At 36.2% G+C, this 20,873-nt stretch overlaps 1 protein-coding gene across 1 annotated transcript in view; it reads right to left on the reverse strand.

The window, feature by feature from the left end:
* Positions 1-19,926, reverse strand: part of LOC107720140 (UDP-glucose:glycoprotein glucosyltransferase 2-like) — a 30,708-nt gene extending 10,782 nt beyond the window's left edge. Inside the window, exons 1-29 of the mRNA XM_016527769.1 lie at positions 19,871-19,926; positions 18,819-18,952; positions 17,662-17,744; positions 17,397-17,527; positions 17,071-17,183; positions 16,772-16,949; positions 16,554-16,650; positions 15,824-15,896; positions 15,589-15,692; positions 14,625-14,724; positions 14,073-14,133; positions 13,713-13,804; positions 13,409-13,562; positions 11,758-11,877; positions 11,481-11,566; positions 10,973-11,108; positions 10,573-10,704; positions 10,112-10,276; positions 9,821-9,944; positions 9,532-9,630; positions 9,171-9,265; positions 8,733-8,942; positions 6,573-6,704; positions 5,172-5,302; positions 4,975-5,070; positions 4,319-4,462; positions 2,568-2,757; positions 1,884-2,042; positions 1,593-1,678 (exon numbers count right to left, since the gene is read on the reverse strand). Of these exons, the coding sequence (XP_016383255.1) occupies positions 1,593-1,678; positions 1,884-2,042; positions 2,568-2,757; positions 4,319-4,462; positions 4,975-5,070; positions 5,172-5,302; positions 6,573-6,704; positions 8,733-8,942; positions 9,171-9,265; positions 9,532-9,630; positions 9,821-9,944; positions 10,112-10,276; positions 10,573-10,704; positions 10,973-11,108; positions 11,481-11,566; positions 11,758-11,877; positions 13,409-13,562; positions 13,713-13,804; positions 14,073-14,133; positions 14,625-14,724; positions 15,589-15,692; positions 15,824-15,896; positions 16,554-16,650; positions 16,772-16,949; positions 17,071-17,183; positions 17,397-17,527; positions 17,662-17,744; positions 18,819-18,940 (3,413 nt within the window). The 5' untranslated portion in view covers positions 18,941-18,952; positions 19,871-19,926. The remainder of the gene's footprint in view (positions 1-1,592; positions 1,679-1,883; positions 2,043-2,567; positions 2,758-4,318; positions 4,463-4,974; positions 5,071-5,171; positions 5,303-6,572; positions 6,705-8,732; positions 8,943-9,170; positions 9,266-9,531; positions 9,631-9,820; positions 9,945-10,111; positions 10,277-10,572; positions 10,705-10,972; positions 11,109-11,480; positions 11,567-11,757; positions 11,878-13,408; positions 13,563-13,712; positions 13,805-14,072; positions 14,134-14,624; positions 14,725-15,588; positions 15,693-15,823; positions 15,897-16,553; positions 16,651-16,771; positions 16,950-17,070; positions 17,184-17,396; positions 17,528-17,661; positions 17,745-18,818; positions 18,953-19,870) is intronic.
* Positions 19,927-20,873: the final 947 nt, after the last annotated feature.

The raw sequence follows: 20,873 nt of genomic DNA on the forward strand, positions 1-20,873 counted from the left end.
ACAAGATGAAGAGATAAAAAAGAACATCAACCGGGACAAGATATGATTACAAGATAAACGGAAGAACAACAAAAACAACACAGAGGAGAAGAAAACGAAGAACAAGGACAAAAGAACGAAGATGAAGAAGAAAAACAACAAAAAGAAGACAGGAAAGACAAATATGAAGGACAAGAACAAGAGGGACAAAAAAAAAACAAGAAAAAAAAGTCATGAAGAAGAAGATGAAGAACAACTAGCAAAGGACAACACTTGAGGAATATCAATAGTGCTGCCTTGTAATCACTGTAATTATTCCTCAACAATGACTCAATTCAATACTGGATTTATTCTGAGCATTCCTTTTGTCAAGTTGCTCATGTCTCAGAAAGAAGTTGTGATGACATGAAAAGCATGATAAATGCCCAGCGGTACAGCACACAGAGTGCCATTAGCTTCAGCATTCTAAATGAAACCCTGGATCCATTAGGCTGCACTTCCTCAGAACAGGATATCAGTGAATTACACACTGACAGAACACTGCCTTTCCATTCATTTAGCAGTCAGCAGTGTGTGTATCTGAGAGATACTTTCTTTCTCTCTCACACACTCTCTCTCTGTGTTGGTTTTGTGTTGTGGCAGACCTCAGACTGTATGAATGCACTGTGAAGAATGACACTGTGCTCTAACTTTAACTTCCATGAATGGGGTATAAATTTTACTGTCTTCCATAATTCTCGAAGAAACCACAAGTGTGTTTCCTTAAAGAACTGCTAAAACGTGCACAATCAGAAAAAGGAATGAAAATTGATGACAAGCATTTTGGAGAGTTTTGATGTGGACCATTAGTTTTGAGTGTGGCTGTTTCTTTTTGTCCTTTATTTTGGATGGTATCTGTATTCCTGGTACAGCATATCGCTAGCAGACCCAAGATGACAGCTTTGACTCCCAGGGAATGCATGCACTGATAAAATCCTTAGCTTGAAAGGATTTTAAATCATTGTGGCAACAATATATGCCAACTATACACTAATGTTCAAAAGTTTGGGGTCAGCAAGATTATTTTTTTTTTTTTTAGAAAGAAATTATTTTATCCAGCAAGGATGCATTAAAGTGACAGTAAAAGACATCTATAATGTTACAAAAGATTTCTATTTCAAATAAATTCTGTTCTTTTGAAATTTATATTCATCAAAGAATCCTGAAAAAAAGAAAGATCATCCAGACTGCAAATCGATGCAAACATCTGGGCAAAAGCAAATTTATTCCAGCTTTTAGAATGATCTCTGAAAATCAAAAATGATCAAAATGATCATATGTGTAGCGTCTGGACCAATCAGACACACCATTTTTCATTTGATTTAACAAATCAATTACTCATTAGATACTGAAGTCTGGAGGAATGGCTGCTGAAATTTAAAATATATATTAAAATTTTTTTTTAATACTGTTAAACATTTATTACTGTATTTTTGTTCAAATAAATGCAGTATCTGTATGCATAAAAGACATGTTCCTAAATAAAAAAATTAAATAAATAAAAAAATCGTACCGACTATCAAACTTCTGAACAGTAGTATAGAAATGTAAACCTGTGATGAGAAACCACTCACGCTTGTATCTGATAGATGTCCTCTGAGCGGCCCTCACGCAGCCTCAGCATCCAGGCGCCGGGGTTGGCCTTCAACTGGAAATAGCCCTGCACAATGCAGTAGGTTAGCTTTTGCTTTTGTGTTCCACAGAAGAAAGTCAGTCATACAGGTTTGGAACAACATGAAGGTGAGTAAATGATGAGAGAATTCTCATCTTGGGTCCATGTAACTCTTATCAAACTAGGAAAATTCCTATTACAATAAATACAACATGTATTTGGAAAACGCCAAGAAGAGGGAAAAAAAACTCACTAGGTTAGCCATGACAATGGTGTCATGCATGAGAGGTTCCTGTCTCATGCCCAGTGTAAACTGAAGTCCTCTGGGAGGCTGACCTGTGGACAGGTCAAAACAGTGGCCCTCCAACAGCAGATACTCAAGCTCATACTCCGCATTGACAACACCGCTGACCTGATAATAAAGTAGAAGACGACACATTTATCCATTCAAATCCAATCCTTGAGATTCTGGCTGACCAGGACAAATCGACTAGATACAAGTAAAATTGGTCACACTTAAGTTTAAGGACCAATTCTGACTATTGCTTATTAGCATGCATATTACTAGCATATTGGCTATTTATTAGTACTTATAAAGCACATATTAATGCCTTATTCCGCATGACCATATTTTAGATCCTTTAATCCTATTCCCTACCTAAATTTAACAACTACCTTAACTAACTATTAATAAGCAGCAAATTAGGAGTTTATTGAGGCAAAAGTTGTAGTTAATAGATAATTGTGAGAATTGGTCCCTAAACTAAAGAGTGACTGTAAAGTTTATTAGTGAAACATGAACCAGACCATAAACTATGTATACATTTCAAAGCACTATTGCAGCAATTGTGCAGTCTAAACTACAAAAAGAGTTCATGTGTGCAACTCTTTGCTTTCGTAAATATATAAATACAGCATTTAGAGTTAGAATTCATACCTCTTGTAGGTGGATGTTATCTAGATCATACGGGCTCCTGAACGCCTCAACCATCCAGCTCTCTGGGGTGATCATATTAAGAGTGAGCAGAGGGGATTCTGGGATTTCAGTGAAGCGGGCCACAGGGCCGGGGGAAAGGGAGTTGTTGCCAAAGAACGAAACATCCGGCTCCAAAACATATCGATAAAAGCTGCCAGAAAGACAAAGGAACAGTATATGACATCAATCTTACAAACTAAACTGCCGGTCTGTTGTAATTTGGGAATAGCTAGAAATCCCATGACAAAATATTTTCAGTATACTTCTAATCTTGACTTTAACTTTTTTTTGGGAATAAACCAAGTATGCTTAGTTATTTTTTTACTGTTAAAAAAAAATGTAACTTATTTTTAAACTTTATATTTATTACTGATTTTTCAGGAAAACATTTTACATAATATTTAAGAAAGAGAGGGGAAAAATCAAATAAAACAAAACAACAGAACAAGGGCTATACATATACATGAGGCAAGTATAGGTTAACAAATTCACAGCCATTAATTATTGTTTAAATTACAGTACTCAAACAATTTCTTCAAATATTAAAGGGGTCATATGATGCGATTTCATTTTTTCCTTTCTGAGGAGACGGCCTGGTTATTACCCACTCACACACTCACAAACAACAGGATTCAGGAGAGAAGGCTCCAGGTCACGCTCCATAGGACCACATACAGATGAGCCAATTGCTTCCATTTTAAGTTCTTCATTACTTCAGAGGACATTGCACTACATTTATTTAAAAAAAAGCTCTTTAAGGATCTGCAGACCATAAAACGAATAAGAAGTTGGACATTAAGAATGATGTTAAAGTGTTGGACTTTGGGTTTACTTGAAGAGATTTCTATAGCTCAAAGACTACAGCATACAGTAGCGCTAGCAACAACATGAGTTTGATTTAGGGAATGCATAAACTGATGCCATATATACTTTGAATTAGGGCTGCACGATAAATCGCATGCGATATTTAACGCGCATCTTGTTAGAAAGCCGGTTCTGTAATCAGCGGTAAATCTCCATCACCTGCGTGCTTTCACATTGAGCAGCATTAACTACACAGAGCCGTTGTTCACAGACGAGCTGCGCAAAACCACGTTCATATTCGCGCGATTTTTTGCGCAGCTCGTCTGTGAACAACGGCTCTGTGTAGTTAATGCTGCTCAATGTGAAAGCACGCACGTGATGGAGATTTACCGCTGATTACAGAATGGCTTTACTGACAAGATGCGCGTTAAATATCGCATGCGATTTATCGTGCAGCCCTACTTTGAATGCAATGCAAGTCGTTTTGCATAAAAGCATTTGCCAAATGTATAAATACAAATGCAAAATGTAAAGAGATGAATCAGTCTGAAAATGGGCGGGGCTTAGGAACTTAATTGGCTTAGGTCAATTAATAAATAATGTTTTTTTTAAATTTTCTAGCAATTGCAGGGGCGGATTTCCATTTGTAAGTCAGGTACTAATCATTGGAATTAACAGATTTCAACAATCAATAATCAAAAAACACATTGTGATTTGAAAGCATCTTAATGGAAGTTTCAGCTTTCTGATCCATGAAGTGGCACTATTTTTCTTCATGGTTATTAGCTAGAAACACTCGCTGTGCAACTGATGTTGGTGTAGATACAGGAAGCCCCTGCAAGGTCAAACTGATTATATTAAAAGAGTAGACACATTGTCTCTCAGCTGAATCACAGCACAAACAAGGCCTGAGGAACAAGCTCTTAGACATGACCAAAGTTGTACGTACAACTAATAAAGGAGCCAACTTCTGTGCATCTCTGGTGAGAGGATCCACGATGGCAACCACATCATAAAACACCTCATCTTCCCGCTGTGCCAACTGAAGAACGCTGTTAAAAGACACATCTGGTCAGCTTGATACACTGGCAGTGAAAGTGTTGCTTTAATGAGAAAAACTGAAGTAGAGGCTTTTAAGTAACTGAAAACGCAAATGGACTACTTCAGAATCACAAGTAGCTGTGAATATGCATAAATAATGAGAGGAGCTAATCATAGCCATGGAAACCCGGTTGGGTGGCAGGGGTTTATGTTTGGATATGCAGCTGACTTACACTTTCGTTGAGGGAGCTGTCTGACCAATTTGGACAGACAACTTGTGATTTAGTTTCAGACCCATCCATGAACGGGTTAGAGTGATTCATTGAAAAAAACGACTCAAAGGAACGATACATTCACAAAGCAGACATCATCATCACTGAGACACTTATGCAATCTTGTTATTTTCTATGGCTTGTGGTCATAAAAGCAAAGAGAGGGTCTAGTGAAATGTATTGGGGTGAAAGTATTTATTATCTTTTTAAAATACAGACACTCAATTTAAATACTGCAAGGAAAATCAAACCTGTGTTTGTCCTTCAGAAATTTGACGTCTTTTCTGGCCTCTCCTTTAGGCGACGAAGTGAGGAGAGCGTCTACTTTCATGATTAAATCACTGGCCCTGTGAACAGTAATAACAGGTTTCAGTTTTCCTCTCACAAACAAATAATTTTACATCTACACTCATATTGGTTTGGGGTGACAAGCAAAAACAAGGCATACTTTTGGGCATTCAAGTTCATCTGCTTGATCTTGGATTTAATCTTTTCTGCTGAAGTGCGAAGTGTGATCTTCTCTAGCAGATGGAAATCTTCCACACTGAACTCTTCTTCTTCATCCAAAAGGCTCAGGATCTAGTGAAGACATTAACCTCACTGTTAGTCAGAGGTGAAGTTTGGGGCATGTCACAGGATGAACTTCAATCTGCATCAACCATCAGCACCACGGGTCTAAAGTGTCAATGCATGTGTGCTTACCACTGTACAGAGGCTCAAACTTTTGCACCCAGAACCCTTCAAACCCCCTATATCCACAAGATAGAGACAGTCATTTATATGCATGTCCCTGGCTTTTCCATTTTTAATGGTAATCAAAGCGAGGCTGACTGCCAGACTGTCCCTCTGGCTTTTAATATCAACGTTTTGTTTTTTTTTACCCTGAATGTACTCTCTATTTTTTTTAATACAGAATATGAACCAGTTTTGCATTTCTTGCTAATTTTGTTTTGCATCTTTTTGTTTACATTCGGCTACCAGACCATGTCATCTGCAGAGCAACACTGTTACTTTACCCTTTTACAGTTTAGAGCCAATTGGACTGCAGCTAAAAGAAATGAATTACAAATACCTCTTATGCCTCAAAAGGGAATATAAATAAATATATTTAAATATAACAATCTTATATTTTTGCAATAATATATTATTTTAGATAAATGTACTGTATATAATAAATATTAAAATATGGGCAAAATAATAGACATTTCCTATACAGTCACAATGATTTTGTAACTGATATAAAAACATATTTAAATAATATATATACAATAATAAATGTTATATAAATATATAAAAAATGTTTAAATATATTTTAGCCCTGTTTTATAATATATATGAATTATCTTATAAAACCAAAGAAATTACCAAATTAAGCAACCATAGCTTTTTTAGGATGAAAATATATTCTGGGGGTCACTTTGGTGTGTTGGAGAATGATGGGACATGTCACTGCTGTTTCAAGCTGTAGCCCATTTTGTGCCTGTCTGTCAACAAAGACTCTGCTGAAAAAGCACAGCGTTATGACAGTTTGGCGGTTCCATATGACCTGTGACCCCTGCAACAGAGGATGCTGAGTGGACGCTGGTGAATTAACGCCAGACTTCATCTCTCCTCTCCTCTCCTCTCCTCTCCTCACAGGTAAGGACAGGCCAAGCAAACCGCATAATACTGAGTCAACAAAATGAGCGTACCATCTGAGGGACCAACTGGTGAGACCTTAGAGTTCAGACTATTTATCACCCAGATCAGCGGTCCGTACGGTAGGTCATTAGATTATAAATGATTTCATAACTCCCATGGAAATGTTCTTTAGTTGTCTAAAGGAGGAGGGGTTATTTGTGAATCTCACCCTGCCGTTGCTGACTACAGCTCTCTGTCCGGCTTTCAGCTTCAGAACTTCCTTACAGTACTTCTGCTGGCTGTGCAGAAAGTCCAACTCCATCGTGTTGAACTTCTTCTCAAAGGCATCATGGTCCATACCCTACAGGAGACCAAAAACATATTTAACACTTAAATACCTGAAAAAGGTGACAAAAACATTAGTAATGGGAAGAAAAAATTCAGCAGCTATTACTCCAGTCTTTGATGTCATATGATCTTTCAGAAATCATTGTAATATGCTGATTTGGTGCACAAGAAACATTTCTTATTATTATCAATTTTGAAACGGATGTATGTATATATGTATATACATACTATATGTATGTGTATGTGTGTATGTATATATATATGTATATATATATGTGAACCTGAGGTCACACAAGATTTCACCCCCTATTATCTATAGTGTGAATTAAGAAATTTATTCAGAAAAATTATTATTCCGAAAATAATTATTCTTCTTTACTGCCACTGAAAGAAGAAGAATTATTTTCTGAATAATAATTTTTCTGAATAAATGTCTTAATTCACACTATAGATATAGGGGGTGAAATCTTGTGTGACCTCAGGTTTGGACTCATTTGAACTAAGTCTAGTAAAAATGTGGAAAGAACAAATCGATCGGCTCATTAGTGTGTTTTTCGATTACACTGCAATGAGGAAATAGTTATTGACAACTAACCTAAAAAGGGGGCGTATTTGTGCAAGTGCAGTCATTAGAGCATATTGCGAGAAATATTAAATTAGCTAGACCTATGAAAAATGTGTCGCCATTGGTGACTGTGTAGCGCTAATCAATCATTAAACATTTTAATTTATCAGACTTGTAATGAAAAAATGGCTTCAGTGCCGAAAACAAATCTCGGGTGTATGAGCTGCACGGAGTCAGATTATTAGTGTTTCCAGCATTTGGTCCTTATGAAAAGGAACGAAATGCTTATGTCAGCACAACACCTCTTCCCTGCCATTCAATAATCGGGCCATTACAGGTCCCAGACATAAGCTCTCAGGGAACCAAGAATCTCTCTCTCCAACCATTTTCAACTAATAAAACTCAGGAATGCTGGGTTGGATGGAACACTTTCTCTTATCTTATATGTTATGATGGAAATAAATAGAAGGAGCAGGATATAGATAGAAGAAAGAGCCTAGATTCCAATTGCGGTTGTACGAGGTACAGGGCAGCCATTCCCAGAAATGTGTTTGTCTGTAAGTCTGAGTAAATTACATGTGGTTGAGTGGTTTTCACTGGATGTGGCGATGGGGTGAAGGCACACCATGGAAAAGAAGAGAGGCCCTGCTTGTGTCATTTTGTGGTGATGACAGGAGGAAACTATGAAAGTTGTATTTGATGTTGTGCTTTGGAAGACACACGCCTTCTAAATGTTAGTGGGCAGACTGCAAGTGGGAGAACACAAGCTACTATATTTTAAGAAAACACATTAAATGCAACCAATACGCCATAAAAAGCGGTGCATTACAATGATTTTAACATAATTAAAGGGTGGTGAAACTACGTAAAGACCAGTTTATATTACAGCTAATGATGCACCATATATCTGTATCATATTGGTTACTGCATATATATGGACAAAGTTACATTTTAAAAACACTAAGAATTTGATAACACTGTTCAAAGTAATCTTTCCAAAATGAATATACATCTTTTATTCTGTACATTATAAGGCGGTGATGTCTGCATTCACCTGTAGTACTTGTAACAATGTAGAACTGTAATATTGAATAGAATTGTAAAATGTTTATTAGCTTTTCCATATTGTCCAGAAGTTTAATATCAGCGCATCCCTAATCATAGTTGTATAAAATGTCCTTGCTCCAAAATCTTGTTGGATCTTGAGGTCATTAATCTGTATCAATTTAATATTATAATAATCTTGCAACCATAAACAGCCAACAAGGAATTAACAATCTGTATTTCTGTAATATACTTTCTGGTCTGTCAAATCAGTCACAGACTGACAGGAGAGGAAGAAGACACATTTCCAGCAACTTAACTTAAAAAAAAAAAAAAAAAAAAGACAGACAGGCTAGAAAAGATTAATCCAAGTCAAAATGCTCTACACATAATTCCACATTACCCAGACACAGTATTTCACACTTCACTGACCTGTTGAAGTAAGTGCTTAATCTTGGTGCCTTGTTTGAGGAGCTCAACATTTTCTTCTTTGAGGAGTTTTAGGGTGAAGTCGAGCGTGTTCTTGCTGCTTTGGGTGAGGAGAGAAGCCCAGACGGCTCGGTACAGACCGCTGTTGTCCTCCGTGGGCTTTCCACTGGGGTTATTGATCGCCCCGACACGACAGCTGGAGCTGCTGGATTTCTGCAAACAAACACTGTGGATCAGAGACTCTCTCAAAAAGGAGACCACAGCAAACCAGTAACATTAACTATGTGATTATGAATGTCTTAAATTATTTGGGTCAGTTTACTTAAAATAAAACCCTGATCATCATATAGAGATTTTGGGAGGAAGAATTGTGCCTCTGCTCTCTGAAGATGCCATTCCTGTGGATACAACTAATTGGAAATAAAAACTGCAGTAGTTTACCATATGTTTCAAGGCATTCCGGAGCAACTGCCTTCCAGAGGGCTGTTCAATATCTGCTACAATCCACACGGTCCCTCCATACAACACCTCCTCTTCTACAGGAGAAGTAAAAAAAAACATTACTTGAGAATAATGCTCTTTACAAAAACACAGTTTGGATAGGTTTTGAGCTAAGACGTCTACATGTAATGTGTGTTAAATTATTGAAAGTAACACTATTAAACCAACAATGTAATGTTAGTTATGATGCTATACTAGCAGTACTGGCAGTGCATTGTCAAACACGTCATTGATGGCAGCTACTAAAAAACATAAAATATAAACCCCCCCACAAAATATATATGAAAAAGACATGACTCACCATCTCTGATGAAATACTTCATTCTCTTAGAGACAACTGCCGTTTTGTCTCTGGAGTCCAAGTATGAGAACACAGTTGTGTCATCCCAGTCATCAGCAACTATTTATTCAATTATAACAGAAATTATTAAGGCAGTTAATACGGAACATTGCAAAGAACACTGATGATAGTGAAATTATTGTGATGGAGATTGCGGAGATCGTGTGATTGTTACAGTGACAATGATATGGTGAGATGACAGATTAATATTGGCACTGGTTCGGGTCAGGTGGGGTCATTAAAGGGCTACCTGGTGAGGAAGTGAAATCCAGATATCGCCTCTCAGAGCTCAGAATGAGAGGGTTGATACGGGGGACTACATTGGCCTGCTCCATTAGGAAGTCCACCACATCAACACTTTCAGTGATCTGACCCTGGATATGACAGGAAACACCTTAAAACTTGCTAATCAACCAGATTAAAGGATTACACTCAACACATCACGTTAGGATGGCCATTGTACCAGATGAATGTGTGATAAAAACCAATGAACTTGAAGAAAAACAGTAAGAGATATGAAGCCAAATATAAGGTACCACACCATAAAGACAGCTCTCTGGAAGAAGTTGGTAGTTTCCATGATTTTCTGCAGAAGAGCCGTCTCCAGTTCTTCTGGGTCCATCTCCTCACTACTGAGTGGAACACCATTGAACAGACCTACTGGTAAAGCACCTAAACCACTCTTTCTGTAAAACCCTCCTCCGGCCTGAAAAAACACATCATATTAAACATTCATTGGCACTGACATCTGTTTCCAAATTAAATCTTATGTCCATGTTTGCCTAGGAATGTTCAACAAGCAGTGGTTTTTATTTACCAATGCTATGAAAAACATCTGTAATTTGCCATTTTTTTTATTGTATTTCAATTATAAAAATAATTTGTATATAATTCTCTGCACATTAAACTTGGAAATGTTAAGAGGAAAAGTAAATATAGCAGTTTTAACTGCCTTTTTTTTTTCTTTGTTATGAAGCACATAACACTGTTTAATAGCATTACCTTTCTGTTGTCATCATAGCTCGAGTCCACTCCAAGAATTCTGGCAGCATTTGCTTTTGGAAATTTCTTTTTCAGATATGCAGTTACTGTGTCCACAGAGAGAGACTCCCCAACTTCTACCCTGTTAAATATCTGCATGTCACAAAAAAAAAGGAAAATCTCACTAGAATTAAATGACCAAATTAGTACATTAGTCTCTGGATATCCCTCCTTCCTTGACCATAAAATGTATGTATTGAACAAACAAAAAAAAGTGTACATTATAACTGAAAATATCTGTTGTAGCACACAATATGAACCAAGCTTTCAAATATCACACTTAATGTGAAGGAGAACCCTAAAGAAACATTAAAGTCATTTTGATTTAAAAGAGAGTCACAGCAAACACAAAGACACTCACTGACACCATGGACGTAAAAGCCTGTGCTTCGTCATACTCCTCTGAGATGTAGTTTAACAGTCTAAAGAGAGCAACACCTGCATCCAAATATCCATCCACTTTATCATCTGCACTGACAACCAGCACAAACCCAATCCTAAGAGACACGGAAACATAAATGCATAACAAATCTGGCATAAAATCTTACCAACAATAAAATTATCAACAAATAAATCTGAACAGAACCGAAGGGCTCATGATAACACAATGAGGTTAGTTTGTTGAATGTTAAGGAAGGCATAACATCAGCCGCCTATTCCACAGTTACTTACCAAACAGATAAAAACGGACATGAAATATTCATTTGAGTTGAAATGATACATAAGAAGTAAGAAAACATTAAGTGTTATAAAACTTGAAAAGCTATGTAAGGAATTTACTGTGACAATGGTCCGTTATACAGTTTACAAGTGAAAAAATGTTAAGGCTCAAGTAAAATGTATTAAATGCTATTGTGGAGTGCACATACCTGAGAGGAATGTTATGTTTGTAAAAGAGTTCTGCTAATTTCACCAGCTCAATGCTCTCCTCTTGTACTGGGTCAAGAAACAGACCCTGCAAACAACAAAGAAAACCATTTTTCATTCTTTCACAAATTAGAATAAGAATGAACAAATTCACACAAAATAGGTGCAGCAGTGCTAAAAAAGGAGGACATCAGGGGATAAACATCCCTGCATAAACCTGCGCACAAAGCTAGATTTCAGCTTAGACTATAATCAACTCTCACAGGCAAGTTGACTCACCAGGTTATAGAAGTTACGGCGTATTTGTCGAATAACTCCAGGAAATGTTGCTCTGAGGAGCTCCTGGAGACTTGAGGGCCAATGACGATACATGGAGTCCTTCTCAATATCATTAACCCACTAGAAACCAGACAGCAACAGAGATGTGTTAAATTGTGAAAGCCTTTATGTGAACAGTGAACACCCATTTTTTTCTGCAGCTTGGGTTCCAGAAGTATTTTTTACATTTAATTTCAACATTAGCCAAAATGAGATACAATGAAATAAAATCAAATAAATCATGACATTTGATTCAAAGTTGTCGTTTTAATGTATAAAACGAATCTTTTAGGTGAACGAATCGTTCTTTTTGAACGAATCTTTTAGGTGAACGAATCGTTCTCGTTCACGTAATCCATTGACTCATATTTCTCGTTCACTGAAATTCCTCCCTCCATAGCAGCGCATGCGCAGCTCGGTGAACCGGGTAGCTCTGTGAACTGTTTCATCCTGTCAAAGAATGACTAAACCTCGAGCCAATAGCCTTCGAGTTTGAGTTGTGACGTGACAGAGCATGTGATTTGTTGAATGTAGTGAATGAATACGCCCTTCACTGAACGAGTTTCATTTGAGCCTGAACGAGATCGAGAGATCTTCTCGTTCGTGAACGAAATGAACGAACTGGTACATGTCGTTCGTGAACGAGTTGAATGAACTGGTACATATCTGTGAATATGAATATGGTACATATGAACTGTACCGGGTCAATCGGCCATTTAGCATGTCAATCTCGATCAGCAATCAGCAGAAAGTGGATGTAAAGCGCAGTTATAGGCACTGTGCACATACGCTTGTTTATATATTCATATTTAGCATACAGAACATAACTCCACGTTTAATCCCCGATTTATGAACGTGTGTCTGACCAAACAATTAAAATGTTAAAGGGGTCATATGATGTTGCTAAAAATAACATTATTTTGTGTATTTGGTGTAATGAAATGTGTTTATGCGGTTTAATGTTCAAAAAACACATTATTTTCCACATACTGTACATTATTGTTTCTCCTCTATACCCCGCCTTTCTGAAACGCGTTGATTTTTACAAAGCTCATCAGGAGGGTGTGGACGAGTCTTAACTTTTATAAAGAATATCTCTTTGGGTTTGAGACTTTAGTCTTTGCAACTTTAGGGATCTTATCTATTCACAAACAGCTTGTAACACTCCAAAGAGAAAGGAAAACTTGAAATTGCATCATATGACCCCTTTAATTATGCAAGAAAACTTTGTGCTTTGGTCATCTGAACAACTTATTTAGACTTTATTTATTTAATGAGTAGATTATGCACACATTTTAATAAAGCCAAATCATTTTTTGTAACAAGTAAATACGCTCGTTGACTTAAGACATAACACATAAGACACTCTTTTTCGCCACCTGCTGTCGTATTTATGTAATATGAAGAAATGGTCACTGAACGAATCAGTGAACGAATCATTTTGGTGAACGAACTGAAAATGAACAAATCTCTTGAAATAATCTAAATTTTCACCACCATAGTATACATTAATCATTAAAATAAATTTCTCTATGTAGACTTGGAATAGCATTTTACATCCAGAACTTAAATTTTGAGCTCTATAACCACACTTAAATAATTAGCATCTTACCATAATGGATGTGTGGCGGATGTCCAGAGCGTAGCTGTCCTCTAAAGTGGCTGATGATGGTAAATGCAGGAACTTACTAATGCTGCTTCCTTTGATGCCAAGGTTATGAAGACCTTCGAGAATCTTAGCCTCGGTTCTGAGAATGTCCAGGATGCTACAGAGTAGTTGAGAATGAACAAATGTACAGTATGTGATTAACACATATAAAACATGTTGAGAAACGTTAGTGTTGCCAATTACACACTTCATTTTTAAACATTAGACAGAAACCAGTTGGTAGGAGGATCTTGTGCTGGGATGATACCTGAAAGGGTTATGAAGGTCCAGGTCAATGTGTATTCCATTAATGAACAGACTGGCATCTCCAGGATGGATCCCCATCGACTCACTCAACCTCTGAAAAGTAAAGACCCCGTCAGCTACACCATCACTTTATGAACTTCACATCATTCAGTATGAACATGATTTGCTGAAACATGATTTGTTTTGTATTGGATTCATCATCTGAGACTCTCAAGACACTCCACAGTACCCGTCAAACTGAGTAAAGACACAATTAATTTTCTAAAAATAAATCAGAAAAATCCAGGCCCACATGGCTGTACTTGAAACTTTTTTTTCAAGTACAGCCATGTCATCAGAAAAGTTGTTGATAAAACCTTACCTTTTGATTGTCTTCTATTTCTTTCTTCATGTCTTGGTTTACGGCCACTCTTGTCAGTGATCTGTGGGGACAGTAAAACATGTACAGTCAGTACTAGCTCTCGCCAACATCCCAGAACAGTCATAAAAACTAATTTTAATATCAGAAAACCTGTTCCCTATTAGACGCCATGTCGGCTATGCTGACAAACTGTAAACCACAGTAACTCTGACTCAGCAAATCCTGAACACTGCACATAAAGCTGTCTTGAGCAGCAGTGGAGGAAAGTCAGTCACACATTAAAAATGACCTAGACATAATGCATATGCATGCATTCTGTGCTGTTATACATGCAAAAATGCATAGTGGAATATTCTACAAAAATAACTGGTACAGATATTCCTGTTCACAAGTTTCTTTGACATGTTTAAATTATTTTCTTTTAATTATTGGGCTTAATAAGGATATCTTTCCTTTCTTCTTTTTGAGTTCTGATTGAGAGTTGTAACAAAGGTGATGATTTCTGTCTAGGATTCTCTCAGAGAAACCAAGACTGAATTTCAGACTTTGTACCTGGCTCTGCTGGGGAAATTTTGGCTAAGCTCTTGCATCAGTTTGAGAGAATCAAACTTTGGCACAGTCATGATCCGAGATGCCGCCTGGAAACTGAGGTCTATTGGGAAGACAGAGAAGGCATTTCAAAATCTTTTTTAAAAGAGCTAATAATCTGTGAATAATGCCTGCAATGAAAGATTTAGTTAAAACTATTCATAATACAAATATAAATCAAAAATTTTTCAGGCTTCATGATGCAAAGGCGTCATAAAAATATCATAAAAATATTCCATATGACTATTTTAAACCATACAACAGTTTTTGTGACGAACATATCAAATTTGATAAAAGTCATATATACAGAAAATGTGGACATCTATCCTAGCTCTCCTTAATGCATTCATGTTAAAAGCAGCGATTCTTGATTTGTGAATGAAACTGGATGACTGAGCTTCATTATTATAATAATTACAATAATTAGGATACATTGTTATGGTATGAAAAACAGTGACTCCAAATTTGTTTTTCATGTTCCAAGAAAGAAAGAACATCATACAGGTTTGGAACAGGAAAGGTTAAAAAAATTCCACATCAAAGTTATTACCTCACACAATTCCACAAAGTTATTACAAAATGACTGTTTCAATAACCATCATGAGAGCCCTTCACGTCAAGTAAAATAAATTGCTTCATTTATCTATCAGCACAAAACTAAAACGGCTCTTATTTATCCAGGTCTCACAGTGCAAAATTTAACTTGGCTGTGAACATGAGCATCTGTTCAGAAGTCTGAACAGGAATAGAACAGATCGCTGCAGCAAGCAAAGGGTACAAAGTACTGCAACCTTTCCACTGCTTCCCAATTCATCAAGTGGACAGTTCTCTCCAGGAACCATGAGGATCGGTTTAATCTCACTGGGTGATGCAGCACAGAGTCCAAAACACCATAAGAGAGGACCATCAATAACTGCAGCCTGCCCACCTTGGAGCTCCCACACTTTGAGAGGAGTCATGTCATTGGTGCTCTCCACCAGTAGATGCTTCCTCAGCTCTCCAAGTTCCTCCTGAAGCTCTGGGTGAGACTTTCTGTAGGTGAAAAAGGACACAGTGAGACACTGTTTCACATACAGTAATGTATAAAATACATTATTCATTTTGATCTACTGTATGGATAGATATAAATGGTTTAAGAAAGAAAAAAAAATCAGAGTGCTTACTTTAATTTCCCAAAAAGAAATCCTTGGACTTCATCATTTTCATCCACATTATCAGTGGTGACTGATTTAGATTCTGTAAACAAATTAAGGCCAGTTTTAATTCATTTTTCATTATAGCTACTTCTGTTTAAAGTCAATTTATTTTCCCAATAAGTAGTTTCTCTACTACTAATTCTGTAGTTTAACTACTTTGAAACTACACTACCATTCAAAAGTCTGGGGTTTGTACAATTTTTTATTGTATTTCAAAGATGTCTTTAGACTTACTAAGGCTCTATTTATTTGATCAAATCAGAAACCATTCTAATATGCTGATTTGGTGCTCAATAACAATTTCTTTAAATTATCAATGTTAACAGTTGTGCTGCTTAAAATTGTGAAAACTGTGATGAATCGTGTGATTTTTTTCAGGATTATTTGATGGATAGAAAGTTCAAAAGAACAGCATTTACTGTATATGAAATACAAATATTTTGTAACAATGCAAAAGTCTTTACAGTCACTTTTGATTAATTTAATGTGTCCTTGCTGAATAAAAGTATATTAATTTCTTCCAAAAAATCTTACTGACCTCAAACATTTGAAGGGTAGTGTAGTTTGTCAAGCTACTCATAATTTAAAGCATATTTCCTAACACTGACTATTACAATAAAACTGTTTTTGAGTACCGTCATTTATTTCTTAAACACTTCTGTTACACAAAATGCAATTTGACATTATTCAATGATACCTTTAACTTGTGTGTCATCAACAGCTTTGTACTCAGTGCTTTTAATTGCCAGTTCAACACCATATCCAGAGAGCAGCATCTTTTCATTTTTCGGCTCCTGTGGTAAGAAATCAGTGTGTGGGGCAACAAATATTTATTAATATATGGAACATACTTTAATAAATTCATAAACTATATAAAACATTAAATCGTGGTGAAATTACACTGCTAATACTCACAGACACAAAGTGTCGTAGCACATAGATGAGTTTGCCTTCCTGTGCTCTCTCTGACAGAACCTTATGAAAAGTGTTGAAGTCCTTGGTGCCGATTTCAGCATAAAGAACAGCTACAGGCAGGTCTGTTCCATTGACTCCGGGGTACTGGTGGTCAGACTTGTATAGGTATGGTCTTGGCCTGCATAGGACACATAAAATAAAATGTTATGAGAAACCAATTGATTTTGACACAAAACCATGTATGGACAAAAATGACCTCTAAATATCTTTGAATACAATATACTGTTGGTTAGTGTTACCTGCCTGCTGCAGTCTTCAAGAGCTTCTTCATATCCTTGGTGCTGCAGGCATTTTGACCGTGAACAACCACGAAGGCAACACAGCCATCAGGAGGAGGTTCATCTCTTGCTATCTATAGAACGAGATGAAACGGTTAACAATACTGTCTATGAGGTAAACCACATAGTAACAGCCATTTCAAATAGACCAACATTTTAAAAAGCTTCAGATTTAAAAATAAAATATATTTTACATATGTTATTGATGGTATACTCTAGGAAAACCAGAAGTGTCAAGCATTTGTTTTTGTATGAATCATTATTATGATCTACAGAAAAGTTCTCACTTGTTGGAATGCATGCACAGCCGGTGAGTAAGCCCTGAGAGACAAAGACAGCTTCAGCAGGTTGACCTGAAGATCTGTCAAAAACTGTCCAGCCTTCTTGATGATCAGGTTATAATACGACCGGACAGATTCTAAAGTCAGGGAAGTAAACATCTGTATCTGTATATTTTCCAATTTACATGTAGTTTAACAAAACACAATCTTACATTCCAACCACTCACTGAATTAGGAATCAAAGCAGAGAAAATGAAATGTCAGCCTTTACCTCCATATTTGTAAACAGTTAACTCCTTCACAGTATAGACAAACTTCCAGAACTTCTCTTCATCATCCTCTCTGATGAACTCACTGTGGAAAAATAGATTTACAAAACAATAGATATACATAAGACAAACATGAAACAGTAATGCGTACAAACAGTAAAAAAAAATTTTTTTTACCAAAATAAGAGGGATCATACAATATGCATGTTATTTTTATTTAGTACTGACCTGAATAAGATATTTCACATAAAAGATGTTTACATATAGTCCACAAGAGAAAATAATAGTTGAATTTATAACAATGACCCCGTTCAAATGTTTACATATGCTTGATTCTTAATACTGTGTTGTTACCTGGATGATCCATGAATGCAAAAGCCTCTAAGTGCCATCTAAAATTTTCTTCTAAAATGAGCATTTTTATCAGGCTCCTATGGGTGGGTTCAATAATTTCCGTTTATTGGCAATGAATAGGTAATTTATGTTGCCATTAAAGTGAAATAACTGAACATAAACACAGGAGCCTGATAAAAATGCTAATTTTAGAAGAAAATTTCAGACAACACTTAGAGACATTTGCATTTGAAGTCTTCATATGTAAACGTCTTTTATGTGAGGTCAGTACTAAATAAAAAATAACATGCATTTTGTATGATCATTAATATTTTGCAGATACTGCAAAGTGTATGTAAAATTTTGACCACAACTGTGTGTGTACATACTCTCTCTCTATAGATAGATAGATAGATCACAGTAAAATAAAATTCTAGGTGTTCAACAAATTCAAGGCTATTGAGGCAGCAAATACAAATCTGCTGCCATAAGACATATGAAAGGCAATACTTCATCTTTTTAAAATTAAACTAATTCTTGGATAATTAATGTCTACATTTTCTATAATTTCACATTTATTTAGAGTCCACATGAGATATTTGCACTGTATCACACTGTAGGACTGCACGAAAATGTGATTAAATTGTGAACAACTTGGTAACTAAGAAACTAGATAAAGCAGCTAAAAATTCAATGTCCATTATATACATTTTAACCTAAAATCTTGATCTTGAAAAACGATTAATATATATAGTCGGTTATTTAAATATGAAGGGTAGCCAGTGAAATACTGAACTACAGGAGAATAATAACGACTCCAGCCCACCTTGTTTCCAGCAGGAGAGGGGTCATGGACCATTTGGCCTGAAGACTGGCGACGACTCCTTTAGATGCTGAGTGCACATGCTGGACCCTCAGCAAGACCAGCACAAGAAAGATCACCCTCATGATCAGACACTACTAAAAGAACATAAAGATAACTCTATTATAACTTTAAAAATGATTAAGAAATATTTAGGATTAAGAAATATTGTTGATCATTTGCATACATTTGTAAAATGGCTAGAAATGGCAAAAAAAAATCTTTCATTGATGTTTTCATACAACAGAGAACATGTTGTCATAAAACCTCCTATTAATTGCTTTTTTGCTTCAGAACTGTAATAATGTGTAAACTATGTAATGTGTAATTGTAATAATATGTAAACACATTCTACATGCAGATAGGATGCTGAAGCTTGCCTTGTTTCTTGGGTTATTATTTTATATTTCACACAAAAATATTATTTTCAAATCACTTTCAATAAACAGCAGGTTGTAACAACTTATGCCATGTTGAGACAATACACCTCCATTATAGGTTCAATGTTTGTTAAATGAAATATATCTTATTCCAGAACAATAACGTGACAATATAGACAATAAAATGTCTTCCATAGAAAAGATGACTTCCATATTCACCTGAGCAAAAATGGGAAATGTTAAAAAAAAATCTCATTAAAGTTATTGCGAAGAATCGGTAAAAGAAGGTAAGGCAAGATTAATCTGTCCAGTAAAACGCCACGTAGCTACAATGTAACGTTATGTGTCGATTAGCTAATACATAATTGTTATATTTTTTCGTTCTTTTACAGACATGAGCATCAGTGTCAGTTTCTTACACTTTATACAAATCAAATGAAACAGACTATGGTAGTGATTGGTCATTCTAATGAATTAAGAAAAAAATTGATGGGAAAAGGGATAAAAGACGTGTAGCACAAACTTTTCAACCCCTATTAGCATTTCTTTCAGGAGCAACAACAACATATTATTCAACAGAAATAAACCGCGAACTGACTCTGTGATATAGACTATGCATATGTTTTAAAAACACACCTAAATCATCGGACGCTGAGCCGCTGTATTGGTTTCACAGGACGCCGCCATTGAGGGGTCCTGCATCTTTATTCCCATTCCACACACGGGAAAGCGATACATTGTTTCCGCTTTAGTAAAAAGCTTCAACATTTTAGTGAGTTGTAGGCCGAATATTTGAAATAAAGTTTATCTTATTAATGGCACAGAAATATCTTACAACATTAACATATTTTAGAAGTTGTACGCAAGAGTACGTTGTTCAGGCATTTTCATGGACAACTAATGTAATTGATGCAGTAGGAAAGCAACGGCAGCTAAACATGAAACAGGCAATTGTGATAAATGTGGACTACCAGAAACGGTTGAGCATGTTCTTTTAATATGTATAGCGTATGAAAGGGAAAGACATCAGATGTTCCAAGAATTGGAACTGATGGGAATTAATAGTATATCTCTAAAGACACTATTAGGTTATGGGGTAATGCAATCAAGAATATATGGAGAATTGTTTAAGTATTTAAAAAAGACAAGATTAATGGAAAGAGTTTGAAGTTAGAGTTATATTAATATTATTATTATTATTATTATTTTCTTTTATCTATAATAGTCGAATAATTCATAGCTCAACCGTGTACGTTTCACACTCCAGATCAGTAGGTGGCGGACATGCACCTTTAACGTTGGTTTGCCAATCCGCCAAAAAAACTCGAGAGAAGAAGAAGAAGAAATATGACCCATCCCATGATATATTTTTATTTTCTTTTTTAAACGTTCTGTCTTCTTGCCGAGCCGGTTCATTTGAGTGAATAATAAAAAAATAAAAGCATACAGTACAACCAGGGGCGCAACAGCACATTTGCCGAGGGGTATGCGAGATCAGTGTCGGCGCCCCCTGTATTCTAGGAGCCTCTAACACTAACTTGCGCAGAAGTTGACTCTGCAAGTCAATGACCAAAAGCCCATTAACTAGCTTGTGCATGGAAGGATACAAACTCATCAGGAGTGAAAAAAGTGACAAAGG

Source organism: Sinocyclocheilus rhinocerous, unplaced genomic scaffold, assembly GCF_001515625.1.
Source record: "Sinocyclocheilus rhinocerous isolate Xijiao unplaced genomic scaffold, SAMN03320098_v1.1 scaffold631, whole genome shotgun sequence".
Taxonomy (NCBI): domain Eukaryota; kingdom Metazoa; phylum Chordata; class Actinopteri; order Cypriniformes; family Cyprinidae; genus Sinocyclocheilus; species Sinocyclocheilus rhinocerous.